This window comes from Phaethon aethereus, assembly GCF_964289735.1.
Source record: "Phaethon aethereus genome assembly, chromosome: 2".
In the NCBI taxonomy this organism is placed as follows: Eukaryota; Metazoa; Chordata; class Aves; order Phaethontiformes; family Phaethontidae; genus Phaethon; species Phaethon aethereus.
This window is the reverse complement of record NC_138582.1, coordinates 75,265,073-75,288,653: the sequence shown is the minus strand read 5'-3', so window position 1 is coordinate 75,288,653 and position 23,581 is coordinate 75,265,073. Positions and strand designations below refer to the sequence as shown.

Sequence of the window (23,581 nt, the reverse complement as noted above, 5' to 3'; positions counted from 1 at the left end):
TTTCATGCCTTTCTGCACACCTCAGGTAATACATACCCTGGAGTGCTTTCTTGCCTAGTTACAGCACTCTCTCTGCTAGGGAAAATTGGGACTTGATTGCATCCATATATTAATCACAGTGTATGTTTACATAGTATGACTTCACTTAATAGCGTAATGATGAAGAAGCCGGATGTACACAGCTGTCTGGCTGAACGCCTAACTTAGGAAAAAAGGAGGGTTTTCTACAAACATCTTTAAACCTCCACAGAGGGCCAAAGAAATCACAGAAATGCTAGACATTTTTTTTTTTTAGATTGTACAGTCTATCTTTCTGCATAAAATATGGGAATGTCTTGCTGGATCATATATATCATACCTCAGTAAGTGGTTTTTGTTAATCTCTGAAGTAGCAAATAATTTCTGCCTTTAATGAATTACATTAATAGGTGAAGTGCTTAGTGGCAGGAACTCGTGAAAAAGAACTATTATTCACCCCAAGGTTTTTGGCTCCAGTAGGCAACTCCTGTAAGTGACTTCAATGGACTTTCACCTTACATTTAAGCTTTCTTTTGTCCTCTGCCTGCAGGACTTCACATTGATTCAACTCAATTATTTATTTGTTTGTTTGTTTATAATTTCTGCCAGGGATATGTCCTCTTGTTATACAGGTAACAAATGGGGTTTGTTGTTTCTGAAGAAATGACCCAGATGAGTTACCATCTCTCAGTCAGGAATCATTTTACAGCTATATTTCAGCATCTTTTGTGTTCTCCTGTTTCTCTTGCCCTTATTGGGATGTGGAAGTAGGATCGTTTATACAGAATTGAGTCATGAGATGCACAAGCATATTGTGCGAGATGGAAAAATATTTTTAAGTATGAAACTTCAGAAACTGTTATACTGGATGGACTGGACACTTGGGACAGTAAAAAAGAACTGATATGCCAGTGTTGTATTTTTTAGATCCAGGCAGCAACTGGTATGCTGACTGACAGAAATTCCAGACAGGAAACAAGACTAGAGAAACTTCATTTCTCCTTTAATACTATTGCATCTCCTGGGAAGGACTATTTGAGAAAGAGCTACAAAACAAAGATAAAAATGACAGAAGGCCAGCCTCATACAGAGAAAGATCTGGTCTGTTTTGATGCAAGAGCTGGGTTCAGCTCAAATCCCACATGGCTGATGAGCAATGTTTAGTAAACCGGTAAAACAGTATATACCTAGATTGTTTTACTGCTCTGCGTAGTGGTGTAAAATAAGGATTCCTAAGTAATTCTAGTGAAGCATAGAATATTACTAAGGATAAATAAACCATCCAGATACATCTCTGGGCTTCCAGAGAAAATGACTTCTAACAGTGACAGCTGTTTGGGAGGAGTACCAGACTGGAGTACCCTGGAGGAAACAACTAAAGTTAAAATTGACTCTGAGACTAAGACACATTCATAGCGAGAAACCATGCAATGAGCTACATAGGCTCGGTGAACAGCAAAGTAGTCAGGTGATGTATGTTTTTAACAGTGTCTCTTGGACTTGGCAGGTAGAGTGCTGCTCTGTAGAGCAGCAGCAGCCAATTCACATTGAACTCCATGATCACTGGAGTACAGCCAAAGGCCAGGTTCACCGGGTTTTTGCCCATTTTGCCTCTTTGGGCACTCTGCCAACCCACACAAACTGCTGCCCGTGCCATTCCTTTGGCCCTATTGGAAAGATGAGAGATGGAGATTCAGTATAGACAATCTGCCTTATCTATCTTAATGTAGATCTCATTTTAAATTTTGCCTTTTCTTGCCAGTATCTAAATCTGTGTTATCTTTTGTTATCCTACCTTTAAGACGCGTAATGATAAAAAATCATGCTTCTGTCTTGTGGCAGTTTCATGTTGACCATGCCTCCAAGAGTACCAGGAGCTAAGGCTTGGTACTGATTTCTGAAGGGCAGTCCAAGAAATGGGGTTCAGTGTTCTGATGATCAGCTGGAGTGAGTCAGGCAGAGAAAAAGCACAGATACAGGTTTGTGGCATGGAACAGGTGCTTCTGAGAGCGCCCTATAGTAGAGTCAAGACGCTGTCTGCCCCAGCACCTCAGTAGAACCAAACCTTCTCTTTGAATTAAGACTGGGTGATAGAAATGCTCAGATATCGGGGGGGGGGGGGGTAGGGGGGGAAGCAAAGATGTGAACGGTTTGGGTTTTTTTACCTTTCCCACAATGCACCATAAGCATTGCTATTTAAGACACAGAGCAGCCCTACTGCTTAAACACTTCCTAGGATTCCCTCAAGGTAACAGAACTTAAAGCTTCCAGTTGCTACTGGGATTAAATTCCCCTCTTACGAAAGGTTTTGTGTGGATGTCCTTGGATGAGGGGAAAAAAAGAAACAACAAATCTGCGACCAGCACCTGAAGTGTGAGGATTCCATGATTCCGTGATTCTGTGGTGCTGTACAGCCTCTTGGTGGCTGCAGTCTGACAGTCCTATGTTCTACAAAAACATCAATCGAGTAATTTATTCACAGTCATTGTCTTACACTTGCATGAAGCTCCGTTCTCCAGGAGCGGGAGACCACAGCGGACTACACTCACCCACGGTGGTCAGACAGAAGGGAAGCAGTGCAGAACTTTGTTCTTAGGAAATCAGAGGAAAGATGTTATTACGGTTTGAACACAGGAATGGGTGGAAGAAAACTTGCCATCTGTTGGCAGTTCTGCCCTTGTGGACGTGGGTGAGTTTTTTAAAGGCAGGTGAATAATGTATGATTTGTTGCTGAATGGAAGCTGAGGTTTTCAAAGCTCCACAGCAAACGAACCCTCCATTGTGAATACTTTCCAGTCTGAGAGTCACCTCACTTTGAGGAAGTCTCATGGTAAATTTCCATTCACTCTCTGGATAAGCATAGCTTTTAAAATTAGATTACTGATGTGGACATTTATGACTACAAATTTAAAATGTGCTATAAAGATTTATGGGGAAAGTAAAATCTCAATTTTGCTGTATATTATATTATATACTGTATTATACAGAGATGATAAAACACTCTTTTGGTATTTAAATATATTTATTTACAGCACAAATACCTATCTCAGAGCATTTATTCTTGTTTGTAAAATGTTCTGATAATCTGGGGTGAAAGATGCAGAGGAAGCAGTAATAAACATTTCTACAATCATTACTAAAATTCTCTACCAAGTTCCTGCTCTTTTTCCTTCTCTTTTTTACTTTAACATCTATATGTCACTGTTTGTTGCTAGATACTTTTTGATCTAGTCTTGTATGTGAAATTATTCTTTTTTCCGTAGTTGCCCACAAGTTGCTCCTGCTAACATCAGAATATATGCCTCCAGAAAATGGTATTTGAATGTTAGTTACTAGTTTGCTATTCATATTTCATTTTTCTAATGCTTGCATCCGTGTTAGCTCTGTCGTAATTTTACTTCATTGGCCAGTTCTACTTAATGCCAGAACGTCCTCTGCTGTACATAGCAAAAATAGCAGTATATTACAGGGTCTTCCGTTCATGATGATCAAAATGCAGTGAATTGATAGAAAATGAGACTCTGTAGGGATCTGTGCACCTTCTCACTTAAATTTCTCTGTCAAAGCATTTTTGCAAAATCCTTCCAAGTTCTGCAAAAATCATCCATGCTACAGATGATTTTGTAAAGAGAATTCACATTAAAAACTCCCACCTTGTCCTCACCAATGTTTTATGTTTAAAGAGAACATTTCACTAAGAACCAATATTAGGAAAATTGCCTGAAAACTGTCCTCTGGGATGTCTTCTCTGAATGTCAGACATGAAGCAGAGAGAAAGCTTTGTAAAGTTGTAAAAATACACTACAGATTTTTTTTCATAACTAGCATTCCGCTGTTCGGTGAGAACAAACTGGATGTGTGAAAGGTTATAGGAATACTCCGTTTTAAGGGTGGATACCTTGCCAAGATGTCCTAAGAGTAAGGTATATTTTTCTAATTAATACACACACAAGTTCATAGAAATATTAAAAATACTGTTTGAGAAAGACATTAACTGCAGTCATGATTATTAGGTAGAGAAATAGGATTCAGGATAGACCTGTGGAAGTTATGGTGGATGTCCTCTGAAAACGTCACTTAGTTGGTAATGTTTAAAATAAGAGTGATGTCTGGTGTTTTTTTGAAGAGCGACAGGGAGGCTAGAAATGCTCACATTAAGACTAGAAATGCTGCTCATATTCAGCAGCATAGAGCACCTTCCATGCGAGAACAGACTTGGATCCTTCAGCTTGAAAAAAATCACTTAAGATGACACAATACAAAATCTATGAAAGACTGCAACGAAAGCAAGCAGAGAACCATTTTTGTTCATTATTTCCAAAACAGCGTAAGCAGCAAGGATTCAATAAAGCTTTAAGGCAACAGGTCTGAAATAACTAAGATGAAACACTTTTGCACATCATCTCGTTATTGAAGAGTGGAATTCTGACACGATCCTGTCAATGTCAGAAATTAAAAAAAAAAAAATGGCATTTGAATATGAGGCCAGACACATTTGTGGAGTATGTGTTCAGCTACAACTATGAAATACCATGCGCCCCGTGTCACGGCAAGTTACTTAACCTGCCAGGTGAAAGTAACTGGCAGGCCTGAGTTGCCTCGCGGCGTTATTTGTGTCTGTTTTTGAACGTTATTTCCCTCGGCAAAACGCTGATGCACCCCTTCTTTTGGTAGTGACGGCTCCTAACTCTGTTTCTGCTCGCCACCTCCTACAGCCTCCCGGGGCCGGTTAGGAAGTCTCCCCAGAGACGCCTGGAAAGGCACAGCTGGCGCGCCGAGACACCGGGGAGCGCGGCCGCCGGGGCTCGGGCCGCCGGCAGCTATCGGCGAGGTAGGCCCGGCCCCGCCCGCCAGCCCTCACGCTCCCGCCCTGGGGGGCCGCGCGAAGGCTGGCGGGAGCGGCGCACGGACGGCACGGCGCTCGAGAGGGAGGAACCGCTCCGGTAGCCCCCTCCCCGCCCCGCCTCGTTATGGGCTTCTGCCGGAAGTGAGGAAAGGAGGAGAAGGGGGGCGGGACCGGGGCCGGGCGGCTCTCCGGGAGGCTCGGCAGCCGCCATTTTGTTAGTGCCGGGCTGCCGGGGCGCGCGGAAGTGGCGGTCGGCGAGGCGGGAAGAGAGGGGGCACGCCCGGCTCCTCCCCCGCTGGGGCGGAGAGGCGGGGACTGAGCGCGGTCGAGCCGGGCCGGTGGGGCTGAGCGCGGCCCGGCTATGTCGGCGTTCTCGGAGGCGGCGCTGGAGCGGAAGCTGTCGGAGCTGAGCAACTCACAGCAGAGCGTGCAGACTCTGAGCCTGTGGCTCATCCACCACCGCAAGCACTCGGCGCTCATCGTCAGCGTGTGGGAGCGGGAACTGCGAAAAGGTGAGGCTGGCACTGCCACCGCCGCCGGGCCTTTTCCCGCCTTCGGGTGCCGGCTGGGGCCTTCCTCGCGGGTGGCGGCTTTGGGGGAGGAGGCGGCCGGCGCGGCCGCGGCAGGAGGAGGCCGCCCTCGGGTGTGCGGTTACTGAGGGGGGATGGCAGGGCTTCTTGGCCTGCCGAGCCGGCGAAGGAGGGAGAGAGAGGGGGAGGGCGGGCCGGCCCGCCCTGGCGCCTGGGGAGAACGGGGATCCTGGGGCAAGTGTTAACGCCCGGGTCTCGATTTCTTGAGAACTGTGGGCGGGGAGGTGTTTTTCTTTCCTCTTTTTTTCTCTACTCCCCTGGCTCCTCTCTTCTCCTTCGTCCCCCATTCCCCCTTCCTCCCTCAGTGAGATGCCTCTGAGGAGGCTACCTTTCATGTTTTACTCCCCTTCTTTGTGGAAGGAGAGAGAAAAGTGGGAGAGGGAAGGCAAACGACAAGCACGGGATTTAGGGCTTTTTGGTTTAATACTGGTATTTACGGTTTTTCCAAGATGACCCTTTTTAGGCACAGTCTCATCATCTATAACGATGGTTAGCTGTAGTACCTTTTGAGTTTCCTGACACTATGGCTTTGTCCACTTGTGCCAGCCACTATTCTTGTAGGACAGCTGAGGATGGGAATACTCAGGGGGAAGAGCAATTTAATGTGTTCGAAGTGGTTTTTACTTCCTGATTTTACCAGATGGCTAATAACGATGTTACAATAATAAAGATGTGTGTTTCTTTAGCTGTATTGAGCGTTTGATGTTGAGTGTGCAGATTTAGATTCTTATGTGGCTTTTCTTTTAACAAGGGAAGAACTTGCAGCTATAGGCAGTGGTTCAGGAACTGAAAGGCAGAAATGGCATGTGAATGGCAGGTCAGCTTGACCTGACTGGAAAATAACCTCGTTTTAAGTTGACTCATTTAAGAAAAAGAAAAATCATTTGCTAGAGCTCTGCTGCCTTCTAGGAAATCTTACTGTCTTCCAATAGCTTCCTTTGGAGCCCTGTGAATATGTGGATCTTTAATAGGAAGAGTAGAAGGCTAGATTTTCAAGTGGAGAGGAAGAATAGCACTAAGCCGTTACAGGACTTTTGAAAGAGAAACAGCTCCCTTAGTTTCGCACAACTAATAGGAGTAGTCGACGTGCAGAAATGATGTGTAGTGGAAAACAGAGTGCATGGCTGGATCTACCTCTGGATAACTACCTCTTGATTAGGGGGCATAACTTCATAGCAAATGGATTCAACCACCCTTAAAATAAAAATCTGAGTATGAAGAATACTAAACTTTACAGTATAGTGTGGAAATATGTTCCTATAAACTCTAGGTTTTCACATGGCTACTGTGTTTTTGTTTAAAATAAGCTTTTTTTGTGAAATACTATGTTTTGGACTTTTCAAGCACGAGTTACATTCTTTTTTACTGTTGCCTAAAGACTGACGTATTTGGTGGCACATTTCATCTTATGAAATAAACATATTTCCACTATCTGTTTCAAGTTTTCTTTCTTGTTCTGAGAACAAATGAATGGATCCCCCATCTGCATCTGAAACGTTTCACATTTCTGTGCCTTCTAAACAAACAACTTGAATGTTTGGTGTTCTGAACTGTATCAGAAAGGTGTCTTAAAACTAGTTGGCACACAACCGGAGTTTTGGTTGCTCCCCTTAACATGCACAATGCTAGTTCATTATTATCTATAATATTATTGGTCAGTCCATAACTTGACTATTGACATAATTTACCTGTTATGCTGTTTGACTAATTGGAGAAATTAAATGTTTGAAACATGGGCTTCATGTTTGAAGGTGGCATTGAGAGTCAAGGAAAATGATCATCTTAAGAACTTGTGGGAATGCTTTGCTTTTTCTCAGCTTTCAGTGTCTGGCTTCCACTTTTAAGCCTGTTTGGAGGGTGTAGCTCAGGAGCTTTAGCTGAGCATAACTGCTATAATTGGTTTTTATCTTCAGTTTGTTGAGGTTGTTGTCTGTCTTTTTCTGCTTCAAAGTAAGATTTTTCTGGTGACCTCTTTTTGGAAGCCAGCCTTCAAGGGTCTGTGAAAAGCATGTGATAGCCTACCTATGGTAGGAGTAGGTTAGTTGCTTTCAGGGTCCTTCATCTTTTCTTCTGGGCTTTTAGGCCTTATGTGTTTTTTCTTTTGTCTGTTCCTCTTCCACTTCATTTGAAGCTGGTGTAGTTAAGATACACGGGATGTATTTTAATTTTCCGTCTCTGATACTACTATCTGAGCTTCATAAACGCTAGTTTATGTTTGCGCGGTACTAACTTCTTGCTAATTGCAGAACAGAATTGTAAGACAGTCCCTAATCCCCAAGGGGTGGATTTAGTGGTTTAAGCAGACAGCATGCTAAAGATGAGAGGGAAAACCAGTATGCTGTGGTGAAGTGACTTGCATAAAACATCACAAAGCAGAACTCTGGCAATGAGGCCATAAATAGAGTAAGTTTAAGGCTCCTGACTTGCGCACTATCCAAGCCATAGAAACGTGATTTCCCACCTATGTGAGAGGAAAATGATCTCTATTTGGGGAATATGGACACAAAAATTTACTGGCACTGTCTGCTGCTATTGCTAGCCAGTAGTGTCCTGGAAATGAAAATTGAACCTTTCCTTTCTAAATTTAATTTCCTTTCATTGTATCCCTTTTTTATTGTCACCCCTGTCTCCAGACCTTCCTTCCAGCCTTCTCCTTTTCAGGTTCGTGGAACACTCTATAACCAACTGTGTTGCACACAATACAGTGTGACACTACATTTTTTTTTCTGGATGCTTTCAGTTTTGCTAAAAGATCTCTTGCGTCAGATCAGCTTGCATGAACCTATTCATGAAAACAAGGATCACAGCTCTTTTGTTCCTAAATGTTTGATTCAGATTCTTTTATTTTTAAAACAGTCGTTGTCTTTATATCATGTTGGAGTAGAGGTGAAGAGGCAGCTTTTCAAATGTGCATATAACTTGAGCAACATACAATTTTAGTCCCTTTCTGTTTACTTGAATTAATTGGTAGCATTCAGGTCCCATATTGGGGCATCTCTACACATCATCAGTTCCATGCACCTTCATCTACAGGCTTTCTACAGTTGAACTTTCATTGATTCTCTTGGTGAATTCTTGCACTTAAATGTAAACTTGGAGAATGGACATAACTTCCACATTTTTGTTACAACTTGGAGCAGTTATGTAATGTTGGATTACAATTGATGTAACTGATTACTGAAGGAGTATGCATGTATGCTTTTCCCCTAATACTACCATAACTTTTATATATAGTTCTTAAAATACTGGCATGTAGAATTCATAGGATCATTCTGAGAAATAATCCAAAATGGGAGAAAAGCTAGTATAATGTATTCTAGAATTGACTGTATTGTGAAAATGCTGGTAACTCTGAATTGTCCAGGCACTTCTAGTAATTGTCACAAATATTTAAGGACAGGATGTCATCTTATACAAGCAGTAGTTTGATGAAAATGTGATAAGGAGTTGCATATTATATGCTTCAAGAGACTGAGTGTAGAGACATGCTGTTTAATGACTGACCTCAAATATGTGCTAATGGAAAATGTATGGATGAACTGTGCCACTAGGGTGGGGCTGTGGCAGAGCTGGTGCCCTGCCTGGGATATTAAGTATTCCTGATTCTGCATCTGTGCAAAACCACTCGGGTGTTGCCCGTGGTACTCCACATTTTAGTGTATGTAGTGGGGTTTTTTCACTATTATTTCACTATCTCCACTGGTCATAGTAATAGAATAGATTCTATTCTATAGTTCATTGACCTTTTTTTCACTGATGAGTAAAATGATAAGAAAAGATTAATAGAATGCCTTTAACTTAAATGACAACTGTAATGAAATAACTAAGATTTCTCCTGTTTTGACAGATAAGCAGAGGTCTACAATGACAACAGAACAGCTCCTTTTCCACTCTGCTGTTGTTTAAATACGTCTTTAAATATTTCTGATGCTTTTTTTACTGATAGTATCTTGTGCTGTGCTGCTGATGAAAATCCAGCAAAACCAATAATTAGTTTTGAAATACAGGAGTTCCCCGATAGAAAGCTGATGCTGGCACAAAGGAGACCATGCTAGTATCACCGCTTTAGGCCGCAGCCTGTGTTAGAACTGGCTTATGCTGATCATGAGTCTGCAGTCTTTTGAATTTCATAGTTGATTTATAGAGTAAATAGTTTGGTGGGGAGGCTACTCTTTCAGTACTTCATTTGTAGTAAATGTGTTTCTAACATGAGAATCTCCTGCAGTTTAGATTTTTATTCTAGAAAACTGTGGCTTTTTTTCTTTGGCACTTGTGATATGGCAGCTTCATGATTATTTCAAAGGAACTTGCGTGGATTTTATGTGGAACTTTTGCGATAAAGTTGCCACATAACATGGTTATTTTACAGAGACCTTTTGAGTGGAGGTTAGGTAGAGTTTTGTAAAAGCCTGAAAAGTGTGCACTGAGGAAAATGATCCTGTTTCAGGTGGATTTCAAATGTATGAAATGTAACACTCAAAGTTAAATAGTTAATTACTTAATAGTCATAAGCTTACTCAGTATTTAAGTAGTTAAGTAGTACTAATTAATTAACTGTAATATGAGTACATCAGTTATTCCCTAAATGCAACTGGTGGGCTTATTAAAACTTTTATTTTGTGTATCCATAAAGAGATTGACTTAAAAGGGTGGGTTTTTTTTAGCTGAGCAGTGGTATTACAAATGCAATTTTGTTGTGTAAGCCTGCAGCCACTGAGTGGCTGCTGAGAAAACCCTTAGGAACCCCCTTGAAAAGGCTCTTCTGAGATGGAGGCTGTTGAGACTTACTTTTTGTTATTTGCAAATCAGGTATGTTCTTTTGCATACACCTCTTGCTCCCTGGTTTCAAGATTCTCTGCAGCTGTAGGGGTTTGTTGTTTGTTTGTGCGTTTTGTTTTGGAATGAAAAACTTTACTACCATAATTCAAAGCGTCAGCCTTCAAGGGTGAATAGTAAGCCCTTGTTCAGTAGGCTCCATGTGATATTGGCTATACTAGTTAAAATGTGTTCTGTTTAAAAGGGGAAAAATAAGATAAAATTGCTAAATGCTTGATGAGTTTGGTAATATGAGACTCTTTATTTCAAGCTCTATTTAGTTATCTGTAATATCTTTTCCTGTCAACTGGTTTTCTGTTAGCTTTTCCAGGTTCAGCTCTATCACTTGTTAGGTATTTACATCCTAGTGATGTAATAATATTTTAATATTTGTCTTGTTGTATCTTTAAACCTGATTTCAGATTCCGGTATCTGTTTCCTCAGAGCCTGACATGGCATCTCATATATTAGTCAGAGAAACTGATGCTGAACACCTCCCTCCCCACCCCCAGTCATTTGACCTCTTGTTCTGGCTTTCTCTAGTGTTGGATGTAAGGTTATTTTACTTAATGGTGGTATAGTGTCCTTGGCCAGTGTGATACACTTGAGCATGTATCATTCTCTCAATTCTCTCACAAAAAAATATTTTGTGTTCTTTTATTTAAAAGAAACAAAAATATGGCTTACTGATTTCACTGGTTAGTGGGTGTTCTTGAGGAGGCCAGTAAGATACTTAAGACTGAGGTGCTTGCGCGTACCTTCCTGCTTATCCACATGAATCTTCTCATCTATGCAAAAAGGGTTGGAGATCAACCAACAGCAGGCAAAACTGCTGTTTTGGTGAATGTAAGTTCTTGAGTCAAGCTAGAGAAATGTATTTGCTACATACATGGTTTACAAAATCACCTGCAGTCAGGAGCAACAGATTAGCAATATAAGAATCTTTAACTTAAAATAGTCACTTTTGGATTGTGTAATCCAGCCTGACTAGTTGACTCTCTAGTATTAGTCTTGAAAGAATGCAGCGTGTACAAATCTATATTCATTTATTGCTGTGCCACTTAAATCCTGGTATCTTACCTGTACCTGCCTGTCTTTCATCATTCTGGTTCTGAATACTTAAGTGCAGCGTCTTTTCATGTCCTAAACCTGTTGTCGTTGCTGTCGATTCATATCCATCTTGGCACTGTATCAGCCAGCCCAGGCAATGAAAGGAGTTGGTTTGTTTTATGTATTCAGGTAATTCAAGATATGCTAAGTGCAGTGGGAAGCTTCTGCAGAGTAATTATGTTGGAATGGTTTCCTTGGTTTGTGACCAACTTTCTCGCATCCCCATGGTAATTTGATGCTGATGGCCTCTTTCCCAGCAGCGGCTATGTGCTGTGTTCCCTTTGTCTACTAGCCTTCAAACTCAAGGTCAAGATACTTGGACCTTCAAACCTTGAATGCACATTCTGTATGCAATCTCATTCCCCTCTTTGAAAAGGGAACACTGCAGTTCTCAAACCTTGATGAAATTCACCAGGAGAACGGGGTGACTGTGCAATGTTGAACACTAACTTTTTCATAACAGAAGGCTAATGAATTTTAAGACTAAGTGCTCAGACAACATGTCTTTTGTGGATTATGTTACCTTTGAATTGTCCTTTCTGGTGGTAGCCTCTCAAGTGACTTTTTACAGATGTACTTTCAGTCATGTTGCCAAAGATGCGCACTTAATCAGCTTGCGTAAAAACTCAGGTTAACTCTCAGCGTGAAGGGTCAGTGATCTTTCACTCAAGTTTCAGTGCTGCTAGACTTAAAGATGAGTTGTGTTAAAGATAAGAAGCTTGAAAGTTTTTCAGATGTTTACAAAGATGTCATGTAACTTCTCATGCTAAGGTGTGAAGCATGCTATGACACAGGAAGTGTCCCAGGGATTTGGGAGAAGTGCTGACACTGATGTACTCTGCTGCATGTCGACTATCGTAATTCAAAAGCAATTGAGCCAAAGCTTTATTTGAATCAGTATCAGAGAACTTTAGTAAAAATGAAACTGTTTAGTGTTGATAACTCTTGTGGGGTTTTAACCTACTGATGATCATTTTCTCAAAACCTCTTGTTAAATGATGTTTTCATTCAATGTCAGTTGGCACAGCAGGAGCCAGCCTGTAGAAGGTTGAAGTCTGATGTAATGTTTTCAGATGGGTCAATAGTCTATACACTTGTAGTGGGATGTCGGTGAAATCTGTTATGCCCATGTGTTTCTCTATGTTTTCTTCCTGTGTGTCTAAGACCACAAATATCTCTGAACTCTAGGGAAGAGGTATAGAACAGCATGAAACTAATGGACATGTTTCTAGCAGTCCTCATGGGAGCTCAATTTCCAAAGTCAGGAGGTAAACCTGGAGAAGACAAATACGGGTGATTATGCTGGCTTTGATTGCCAAAGTTAACATCAGTGAAAATAACGTGCTTACAGCCTTCCAAGGTAAAATACTAATTTCTTGCACTAATGTGGTGCCTCTTCAGTGTTAGAATTCTCTAATTATTATGGACTCAAGCATACAATGTCAGGGTGTCTGTATCAGACTGGTAAAGAATGAGGAATACCCAGGCCAGGCTAACAAGTACACATTCCTAAGAAGTTTAGATTGCAGAAAACTAAGACTTGATAACGAGGATGCTAAGTCTCTCCACCATAGATGCCCGATTATGCTAGTTGCAGGTGAAATACCATGGGTCTCTGCAGAGTATTCATTTGCATTTAAATGTCAGATACATTTTTTGGGACAGACTTAGTTTCAGTTGTGAGGTGCCAATCCCAGTTAGTTTCATTGTGGATGCTTTAAGAGTAGTCTGCTTAATATGGCCCTTACACCAGCCAGCACTCTTGACCTGTTAAAATATTTCAGAATCCAGCACTTCAGGGAGTTACTTGGGCTGCTTTGGTGGGTACATGGTAAATCTAACCGAAACAAGCCAAAGAATTATGTGAACACTGCATAGAGCTTCTGAAAAAATGACTCAGTCCAACATGGATGCTTTCTTAGCAGTTTTGCGTTAGCAGACTGTACTGTTAGTGTACCAGAGATACTGTGGGCTAGCTACTTCTAACACTATATACTGTGGCAGTATGTGCCTTTCAGTTTCTTCTGTAACCTAAGATCATATCTTTTTATTTCATTTTCTTCTGACAGGAAGAGTGCTTTTGCTAATAGCCTTGTCACATGTTGAGGACATTTTTTAAAAATAGTCTAACTGTTCTTTGATCCATTTTGGTGTTCTAAGGTATATCAAAGCCCAGGACTGAAAAGTTACTGTCCCTGCTACTGAAGATAGATGCTTTAAACAGATAATTTTTTTTCAGAACAGATCTATCTGATCTGGAGTTTAATTTTGTATTTCAGACTTCAATAGTTAATTTACAGTCATAGTAGCAATAAAACACTTTGTTTTTTTCTAGCTCAGAGTTGTCAACCTCAGCTGCTAAAGGTAACGTTGCACTTTGGTCTTGTGTGTAAGGCAGAGCAGTAGTGGGCCAGTATGTAACTCCTGAATATTTGCGAAGTGAAATGAAACACTTCCTGAAGGTAGGCATAATTTTTAGCTTCGGAATTTTGCACAGAGCATTCTTACAGCAAGTGGAATTTAGTTTTACTCCACAATATTCTTTGTGAAAATAAGGGTAGAATATTAGTTGAATTTCTAACCAAAGACACAGATAGCTTAATAGTGTTTTGAGGATTTTTGTTTATTAAATGCAGCTTTGTTTCTGTTGAGCTGTAGTAGGAAGCTGAAAAGGTAATACTAGAGGAAACAAGCTTGAAAGTGACTTCTGGATTTTAGCTAGGTTTTTTTCTGTTTTTTCTGAACACAGTATATTGATCTGTTTACTGTAGTGAATAGATAAAAGTCTAGGCTTTGTGAGAATCAATATCACCTGACTTCATCACCTGACTTCATGTCACTGCATACCATCTTCTGTCTTTACCAGCTCAATTGATTTGGTTACTTGTTGGAAACAAGGAAGCTGGGGTCTGTCACAAATGAGTTATATCACTGAGGATTAAAACATGAGGATTTTTTCTGCGAAGTGGATGGACCAGGACCAATCCTGCATGCAGTTCAGAGGGTGTAAGGTGGGGAACAGCCTGCTTCATTACATTTTAAGTCTTGATTCTGGGCTCATTTAACAAAGAGCGGTGGGGCAGGGTCAGCTTTGGTAAATTTTGGTGCACCCATGAGACAAGGTTTTCTCTTTGAATGATTCAAAGCTTTGTATGTGTCAGAACTATGATTTACCTGAAACATGGGTAGGAGATGTGTCGCTATGTTGTCAATCAGTTTTTAATAAAGAAATTAAGTAGCACAAGTTTATAAAATCTACATTTTAGTGTAGCCATATTTTGACCCAAATAGAATAATTTCCTGAGTGTTTGCAGGTAGTGGCTTCACTGTTTGCAGCAGACTTTTAATAGATATACCTTGTGTCCAGCACTTCCAAACTAATTCTTTTTTGCCACTTTTTAGTTTGCCTTGATTCTAAGAGAGGTGCGTTTTTACTTTTAATGCAGGGTTTTTTTCCCCACTTAATCCAGAACTCTCTTAACTTGTTGGATATGTGTCTAAGAGGATGGGAAAAATTCAGTACTCCAAGGAGAAATCCTTCAGAGGAGTCTTTCTATAGTGCAAAATTTATTCTCAAAAACACTTCCTTAGAATGGAAGCCTATCAATATGGATTTTTCTGTTGGTATGTGAGGGTGGTGGTTCTGCATGTTTGGGAGGTTGGAATGGAAATTAACAAAAGTCACACCGGGAACTAAGCACAAATTTTAAGAAATCCTAGATTGGCTTTACCACAGTGCTGCTTTCCTTCAGAGGGCTGAAAAAACTCATGTCTTATCTTTCAAGAGAAACCTCTTTTTAAAGGCAGAGCATACATACTGAGACTGTGTGGTGGTAGTGGATATTGAAAGTTTTTCTGGTGTCAACACAAGGTTGCAAGTGTTACAATAAGAGTTGCAACTCTGAGAAACCTGTAGACTAATGAAGATTAGATGAACTGTGATGGTAAATGAAAATACCTGAGTAGGGACACTTTGAAAACACGGACTAGATTTTCAAAAGCAACTTGTAAATTGGAAGCTTGTAATCTATTGTACGGTAACGGGAATGGGGTAGAATGCTTAAGATGCTTGGAGAAGAGGTACACCACAGCTGCCTGAAAGGAATTTTTGAAAATGTTTTCTTGGTATTGCAGCTGCAGGCACATGTGTGTTTTAATCATTAGGAGAGGAGGGAGGGGAGTATCACAGTGATATGGAGAAGTTGATTAGGGATTGGCTGTTAAGTTTGCTCAAATACAAGAATGAGGGGTGGTTATATAAGACTGAGTGAAATTTAAACTAGAAGGAAGAGGCTCTTCACATGAATGGTTGTGGATCTGTGAAGCTCCTTGTCTGAGGACTTCATGGATGTAAGAAATTTATTCAGGCTCAAAGGGGAGCTGAAGTATGTGGAAGAAACCCATGAAGGCTACCAAACTGACAAATCACATCAGGCTCATGAAAACACCTGAAGAACACCTTGGAATATCATGGTTTTTTTCTGTTTATTTTTGGAAATGGGGCTAAGGGGAACTTGTGTCATGTTACGAAGGAGGAAGAATCTGAATGAAATAAAAAGCCGATGGATTACCAAGGTCTTTTCACATTTTTAAGTAGAAAATTTGAGTGAAATGTTGTAAGTGGTAATGTGGATAGGAAAAACATTTGATGTTTTTTGTGTTTAGTATAAATGTGGATAAATAGGTATTAGTTGGAGGAACTAAAATTTCTAATTATTCTTGTTTATCACTCTTTTTATTAGCAAAACCAAATAGGAAGCTGACATTCCTGTACTTGGCCAATGATGTCATACAGAACAGCAAAAGGAAAGGACCAGAATTTACAAAAGACTTTGCTCCAGTAATAGTGGAGGCTTTTAAGCATGTTTCAAGGTACAGTAAACTGTTACATGTGGTGTCCTTCATCATACTGTATTTGAGGGAGATTTAGAGAAGTCCCCAGTTCATCCCTTCTGACCCAGCTAGCCCTTGTTTGCTATTTTTGTACTTTAAGTCTTGTTAATTTAATTTATTCAATGTTCTTTGGATCTTGGATAGTCTTAATGCTGTTGGATGAAATTACATAGTAAAATCATCTGCATTCAGTACTGTGTTCAGTATCTTTTGCCTTAGAGAGCTGTTAGCTATGCCTTAAACTAAGACTTGCTTTCAGTCTGCTTTTATATGCTCTAACAGTTTGATATGTTTCATTACTAGTGTTGCATGATTTGTTTTTCCGCAGCAGCCATTTATCTCGTTACATGAGGGTGCTAAAGTCTTGATACAGAATTATTTTCACATGGTACACAGCTGTTGAAGCAACATAAACCTATTTGCAGTGTTTGTGTAACAGGATTACAGACCCACAGATCTGTGGATTGAGCAAGCAAACAGAAAGAGGGAATTGGGTGTTGGCTTTTTTATGTGCTTGCTAAGACATCTTGAACTGGTCTTTGATTCTTTTCTTTAAAATGTGATTTTGTTATTTTCTGAGACTATTGGAAATCTGATACTTTGATACTGATAAAGTATACCAAGGTCTTTCTGTGAAAGATAATCATACAGTGGTGCTGTACTTTTACCTAGTGCTGATTTTCTTCTTTCTTTTTTTTTTTTTTCCCCCCTTGTAATAGTGAGTCTGATGAGAGTTGTAAGAAACACCTTGGCCGAGTGCTCTCTATCTGGGAAGAAAGGTCTGTTTATGAAAATGATGTATTAGAACAACTTAGGCAAGCTTTGTGTAAGTATTTTGTGTGTGTATGAAGATTCAGTCTCTTGTTTGAAATATTATTTCTTTGACTCCTCTGTTTGTTTTTATTTAGATGGAGACAGGAAGGTGAGGAAGCGCACATATGAACAGATAAAAGTTGACGAAAATAACTGTTCACCTCGAAGTTCTCCCACTGAGCCTCCACAGGTAAAAGCACATTTGTAAAATTTTGTATTTGCATATGGTTTGATAGAGAATATCTCAGTTACTCTTGCTTTTGAATAGTCTCTGTTTTTCTTTTTAATGAGGTACTGTTTCTGAGCAAGGGTGACTAGACCTGAAACTTTTCTTCGCAGTACTTCAGGTTATAAGTGGAGCCAAGAAGTTGAGCATGCTGTAACTTTAGTCAGTTTGACACTAACACGGAATGTATGAACTATATCCAGCTTTGTCCTCATCAGGATTTCAGCATTAGTTTCTACAAGGTTTTAGGTTCTCATTTGGTTTCCAGCGTGGTAACCAGTAACACATGTATTTAGAATAAGATTGTTATCGGTATATTAATAAAATACTTCTCAATGATGCAGTCATGATGGTTGGGAAAAGTTTTTTGTCTACTTTGCATTGTTATGGCTTTTATAATTCCTCTGGATTTTTTGTTATGGCACTGCCTGATCTCAGAAGGCTTTTTCTTACGGCAAGGAATGACTATGCTCAAATAATCACAATTTAGTATGTTTCTCTGTAACAGACATCTGGGCTTCTATGAACATCAGACCTACTTCCAAAAGAAGTGCACTGATCTAGTCTGATGCGATAGTGAAGCAAAACTACAAGAAAAATAATTTCAAAAATGTATAATAAAAGGAAAGGTACTGTAAAATAATCACTGCTGTAAAAAAAAAAAAATTGTAAGTAGTCCTATACCCAGAATTTAAATGAAAAATCTATTTTAGGAAGGTGATCTTTAAAACTAGGAACACTGCAATGTTGTTCTGAGAACTAATGGCTTAGTTTTGTTTTCGGTCTGAGACAGGATAGAATGTTGCTATCATGCTGATATCATAAGTGCTTTTAAAATTACCATCAAATTGATTCCATAAGCTTATTGTGAAATACTGTTTTGTACTAGGATCTGTTTGTTTAACTAGTTCTCAATCTTGCATGCTTTTTTCAGACCACAGATCTCATTAGAGCATTACAAGAACTAGAAAACGCTGCCTCTGGGGATGCAGCAGTTCATCAGAGAATAGCTTCTTTGCCTATAGAGGTCCAAGATGTGTCCCTGTTAGACAGAATAACAGGTGAGGGTTGGGGATCCAGTAGCTGAAATGCTGTTCTAAGGACATAACAGTATATAATGAAATCATGCTTTACTTGTTTTTCTTTGCTTGCTTTTTAGATAAGGAATCTGGAGAGCAACTTTCCAAAATGGTAGATGATGCATGTATGTTGCTGGCGGATTACAATGGCAGGTTGGCAGCTGAAATAGATGATAGAAAACAGCTAACTCGAATGTTGTCAGACTTTCTCCGATGTCAAAAAGAATTCCTTGCAGAGAAAGAACATAAGCTGGAAGTGCGTAATGTTTTGTTTTAGTCCATTCTTCACTAAAGCTTGTTCTTGCAAATGTTTTCAGTTTGCCTAAACAAATTTTCTCTCCAAAGGTAAATATTTAATCACCACGGTTAGGTCTTTGCTTCCAGCACATTTCTAACAAGATTTTTTTTTTGGTTCTGGTGTTCTAAATCTATTAAACCAGCTCAACATTAGGTAATGTTACAACTGTGTTCACTTCAGTGTTTGTCTTTCTGGTTTTTAGCCTATTCAGTCTTCATTATATGTATAGACTTAGTTTTAGTAGTGCAGCTAGAAAGTCTTACCCTGAATGGTACAAACTTAGTTCTTCATAGAGTAAATTTTTTCTTGTTCTTTTCATTGTTGTAAGTCTTAATTATGTATTACATTGTTTAATAATATCCTTTTTGTGAATAGAATACTCTTTCTGGTAGTTGTAGGTTTGTGAAGCCACTTAAAGGATAAGAATTTAATTACTGGTTTCAGCACAACTTTTTTACCTGACTCAAGCATCCAGTAAACTGTAGTATTATGTTCTACAGCCTCTAATACAGGTGGCTAGCAGCATTTGTAGCACTAGCACCATTAGGACAGGACAAATCATTAATAAAAGAAGAACGCAGAGTGAACAGCTCGTTATGAGCAAATGATCCCCTAAGTTATTCCATTCTTCACTATTACCAGTCATCTCTTTCCCTTTCCTACCACATAATACTGTCAAGCCTCCTGTGGAACATCCCATGTATCCTAAATCGGTCCATAATTTCATGTCCTTTGCTTCCCAAATCCCTTGTGTCAGCTCTGAGACATAGATTCTGGCACTAACTTGGGTATTACAGTAATAGAACTGAAGCTGCATCTTTTTGCAAGGGGAGATAGCTGAACAGTTGCGGTGCCCTGTAACTGCAGCATACACATGCAGTCCTTACATGGTGTACAAAGTAATTGTTCTCCAGGTTTCATATCATACAGGCCTGTCAAGAACATTTTCTTCACTCTGTGGTTTCTTTACCCTTTTATAACTTCATAACTTGAGTGTAGATTTTGTTGTGTCTTTGTTCAGGAAAATGCTATTCACAATGTATCTGAAGTGATCGTTCAGATCAGTTGTGTCATTCCTAGACTGCTCTTACTTCCTGACTTCCTTCCTTTGCTCGATGCCTCGCAGAAAGCGATTGATGAAAGTCCTTCCAGTGTTTGTCCTGCGGAAAGAATATCAACCAACTTCACGTAAGACAGATGGTGTGCACAGTAGTGCTGATCGCAGTAGCAACTGATCTAGCTGCACAATGGAACCTGGAAGATTAAAAACCAGGCAGCCTTAAGCTTTTAATCATCTGCCCTACCTTCCCTCTGTGTGATGTGTTTGGAAGGACAAGTTCCCACAGTACAAGTGTAGGACTGATTGTCTTGAGCCACTCACTATTTTTTATAGATCATTACCAGCAATTTAACCCTGTTTAGGTATAATAGACCACTGGGATAGTGAGTTGCTCAAAAGGCAGTGTCTTAGTCCTTCACACAGATTTATACTTCTGTAAAAACAAGAGCTTAATTAATCAGGAATTACAGATTGAGTACACCTGTGAACAGATTACATTCTTGTTGTTTTCAACAAGTATAAAACGGTTTTATTTCCCAATATTAATACATCAAAGGGTTCATAGCTGTAAGAGAAAACAATTGCTTATTCCCAGGCTGTCATTGTCGTTAAAACTGGGTTTCTTGGATGAATTATTTAGACTGTTAAAGAATCTCACTCTAATACCACACACTTCCAGTTTCAGAAGTCGTCTTAGAAAGCAGGAGCCAGTATTCAGTAAGTGTGTCAGTCTGTTTTAAACAGATTAAGTCTTAGCATGTGGAGGTATACTGTAAGAATCTTTTTAGGCTGATCAGTGTGGTATAAATGCAGGTTACTAATAAAGAACTATGAGCCAAGATGGTGTCAACCCAAGGTACTAATGAAGAGCTATGTGCCAAGAGATTATAAAGAACAAGAATGCTAAAATCAAGCTTCTAAACTTCTGTTATGATGAATGAAGCAACTTTACGTCAGCTACCAGTAGTGTCTTTTGGTTTGAAGTACAGGCTGAAAAAAAAATCTGATGTTTTGAAACATAAGATCAGGATGTCCTCATGATACTGTCTATAGGGCCAGCTGACTTAGTTTCTCTTTTCTTTGGTTGGTTGGTTTTTTTTTGGTTTTGTTTTGTTTTCTTTGGGTTTTTTAATACTTTTTTATTTTTTAAGAAATGTCTGTCTTCTGATGTAAATAGCTGTAGCCAGATGCATTTGTTTTCTGAAGCAAGGACTCTGTTTTTACAGTCTTGAGAAATACCATACCTCAGATTGAGCCTTTCTTCTTTGCTTCTCGTTTGAAATAGCACTGGAAAAGGGCCTATCACCTGATTTGTTGAGAATGTATTTCCTGAACTGTCTGTCCCTAGGTTTTGCTACGCAAGTTTAATTTCTGGTGAAATTAATTTGTTCTAGACAAGCTTGTTTCCTTTGTTAGACTTCTGGCTATTGACTTTTTTTTTTGAGTGTAACATGGTCTCTGGGTTGTAACATTTCAAGTCTTCATTTCTTCTGAATTAGTATTACCCATCTGTGAGTATATTGCCGAGAACCTGCGTTATTGTGTTGTCAAACACCTAGGTATGCTAAGAAACAAGTGGTTGTATTCTTAATTGAATTTAGAAATGTTACCTGCTGTTGACCTGGTTTAAGAATATTAGAATTTGAATTGCCAGCAAATTCTTTCTAACTTCAAACTTTGGTTGGGAGCTTTAGACCTAAATTTGGACATCTTTCCAAGAAAATATACAGGTAAGTAGCTCTCAATAACCAATCTTTCCATGAGTACTCTTTTAAAAGTAAGAGTTTCTCTAATAGTTACTTCTAAACAGAAGTGCATGGTTTCCATCAAAATCAAGGTAATGTATGGATTAAATCTTGACAGGAAACTTTGACAACAGATAAATAACGTGAGCTATCATGTCTGCATCAAAAGCTAACTGTACTGCTTAGTAGGAGACTTTCATAAGTCTGCTCTGGGTAAGTAGTGTTACCTTTAACTCTTAAATGGTTTTCTTTAACGTCTGTCTAGCTTCTGTTGCAGGTGGTGGACATGGACCTATCTTCTAAAGATGTCACCATCCATTAGTACACACATCCTGCTAAAAATAAATTTAAGAATCAAAATCTTGTATTGTCTGTTGTTTTTGAAAACTGAAAAGGAAGAATTCTGTAACTACTCATACCAAACCTCTGCTATTTTCATCTATATTCTCACAGACGTTACTGAGTTTATGCCTGAGATGGATAAGTATTTTTCCAGTGTCATTCCTTTTTCTTGAAGATTAAAACTTTCACGTGGTTGTTCCTAAAACTCACAAGTCCTATTGGTTAAATAATTCGAAATTCCAAATGCAGAAGTTTGGGTGTCACTTGCATTGAATCTGCCATTACTAAAAGGAAAGAGCTGTGAAAACACTTTTTCAGACTCTTACTTTTTAAATTACACTCTAGTTCTTGGATTTACATGAACATCAGAAATGAAGCGATGGATGTAGAACTTGTCCTTCACAAGCACAATAAAGGACTTTCACTTTATTAATGTACATCTATCTTACGTTTTACGTAGGTAAAGTTACATATTTTATAATTGTTCCTAAGCCCTTTTAGAGCCCCTCTCAAATTTAGGGTTGCCTAAAGAGCATTTTCCCTTCACTTTTGTAAGTTTTAAGGTAGTATAAATATTTAAGGTTCAGTGTACTGTAGCTGTGTATGGAAACTTGTATAGGATTTATAGGTAGATGTGATTCTGTCTTAGAGAAAATGGAACTTTTTGCAGAAAGATTTTTGTAGGAATCATTCTTTATCAGAAGTTTGAGAACTAATATAATTTCCTGTTTTCTACTACTTTGGCTGACTCTTCCCTTTCTGCTTCCTCGTTGTATCCCCCTCCTACCTCCTTGCCCGTTCCCTAGTTTTTGAACGGAAATGTTGGTCGATCTGTTGACTGAAGGCTGATAAAAAGAGCTTTTTATGCTATGCAGGGACAGGGAATTAGGTATACATAAATTAATATCCAGGTGCACGCATCTCCTTTTGATAAAGACTGACCTGTAGACATTCTAGAATTAACAAGGCCTTAAAAATACAGAGATGACATAAACAAGTGAAGTACTTGATTTTCATTTTTTTCATATTGCTTTGCTTTTGCCTTTTCAACAATCTCATTGATTACAGAGTAAATAGACTCTTCCTAAATATCAAATAAAGGCATTGATAGTTCAAAATCTTACATGACTTATTAACAAGTGTGGGCAGGGGATAGTATGACCTTTTTCTAGAAAAACAAGATGGCTGCCTCTGAGCTTCGTTTTGATGTTACGGAAAAACATGGCATCGCTACACTTAGATGGATATTAGTTATGTACTAGATGACCTAGTTTCTTACATAATGTTTCTATCATCTTACCACTTTAAATTGGGGAACATTCTTGTCACTAAATCCAAATTTTTTTGAAGAAATGCTAGTCTGGGAGGCCTGCTGTGTTTTAGCAGCTTGCATTTAACTAAGACACTTTCTGTTGATCATGTTGTAGTCTTGCATTCCTTATTTTCTACAGCTGTATAAACAATATTCATATCCTTAGACTCACACATCTGCTTATAATTATTTGTGGTTTCTTAGCATGTTGAGAGGATATTATATGTTCAATGCACTTCTATTTCATGATTGAGCTTTATAGTTCAATATAGCTTGACTTGTCTTCCTAAAAGGTTTAATCTTGTCATGGAATTTCACGGGTAAACAGCAAGCAGTTAGTCATCCTAGTCTATACCTCTGGAGTCAAAGGTGCTTTTATTTTCTGTTCAGTTCCATGTTAATGGTTTCAAATACAGACAAAAATGTTAAGTAAA

At 39.2% G+C, this 23,581-nt stretch overlaps 1 protein-coding gene across 1 annotated transcript in view; it reads left to right on the top strand.

Moving 5' to 3' along the window:
* Positions 1 to 5,225: 5,225 nt before the first annotated feature.
* Positions 5,226 to 23,581, top strand: part of RPRD1A (regulation of nuclear pre-mRNA domain containing 1A) — a gene marked incomplete at both ends in the record, with an annotated part of 41,179 nt that continues 22,823 nt past the window's right edge. Inside the window, 6 exons of the mRNA XM_081996351.1 lie at positions 5,226 to 5,376; positions 16,122 to 16,251; positions 16,992 to 17,098; positions 17,181 to 17,275; positions 18,246 to 18,372; positions 18,471 to 18,646. Of these exons, the coding sequence (XP_081852477.1) occupies positions 5,226 to 5,376; positions 16,122 to 16,251; positions 16,992 to 17,098; positions 17,181 to 17,275; positions 18,246 to 18,372; positions 18,471 to 18,646 (786 nt within the window). The remainder of the gene's footprint in view (positions 5,377 to 16,121; positions 16,252 to 16,991; positions 17,099 to 17,180; positions 17,276 to 18,245; positions 18,373 to 18,470; positions 18,647 to 23,581) is intronic.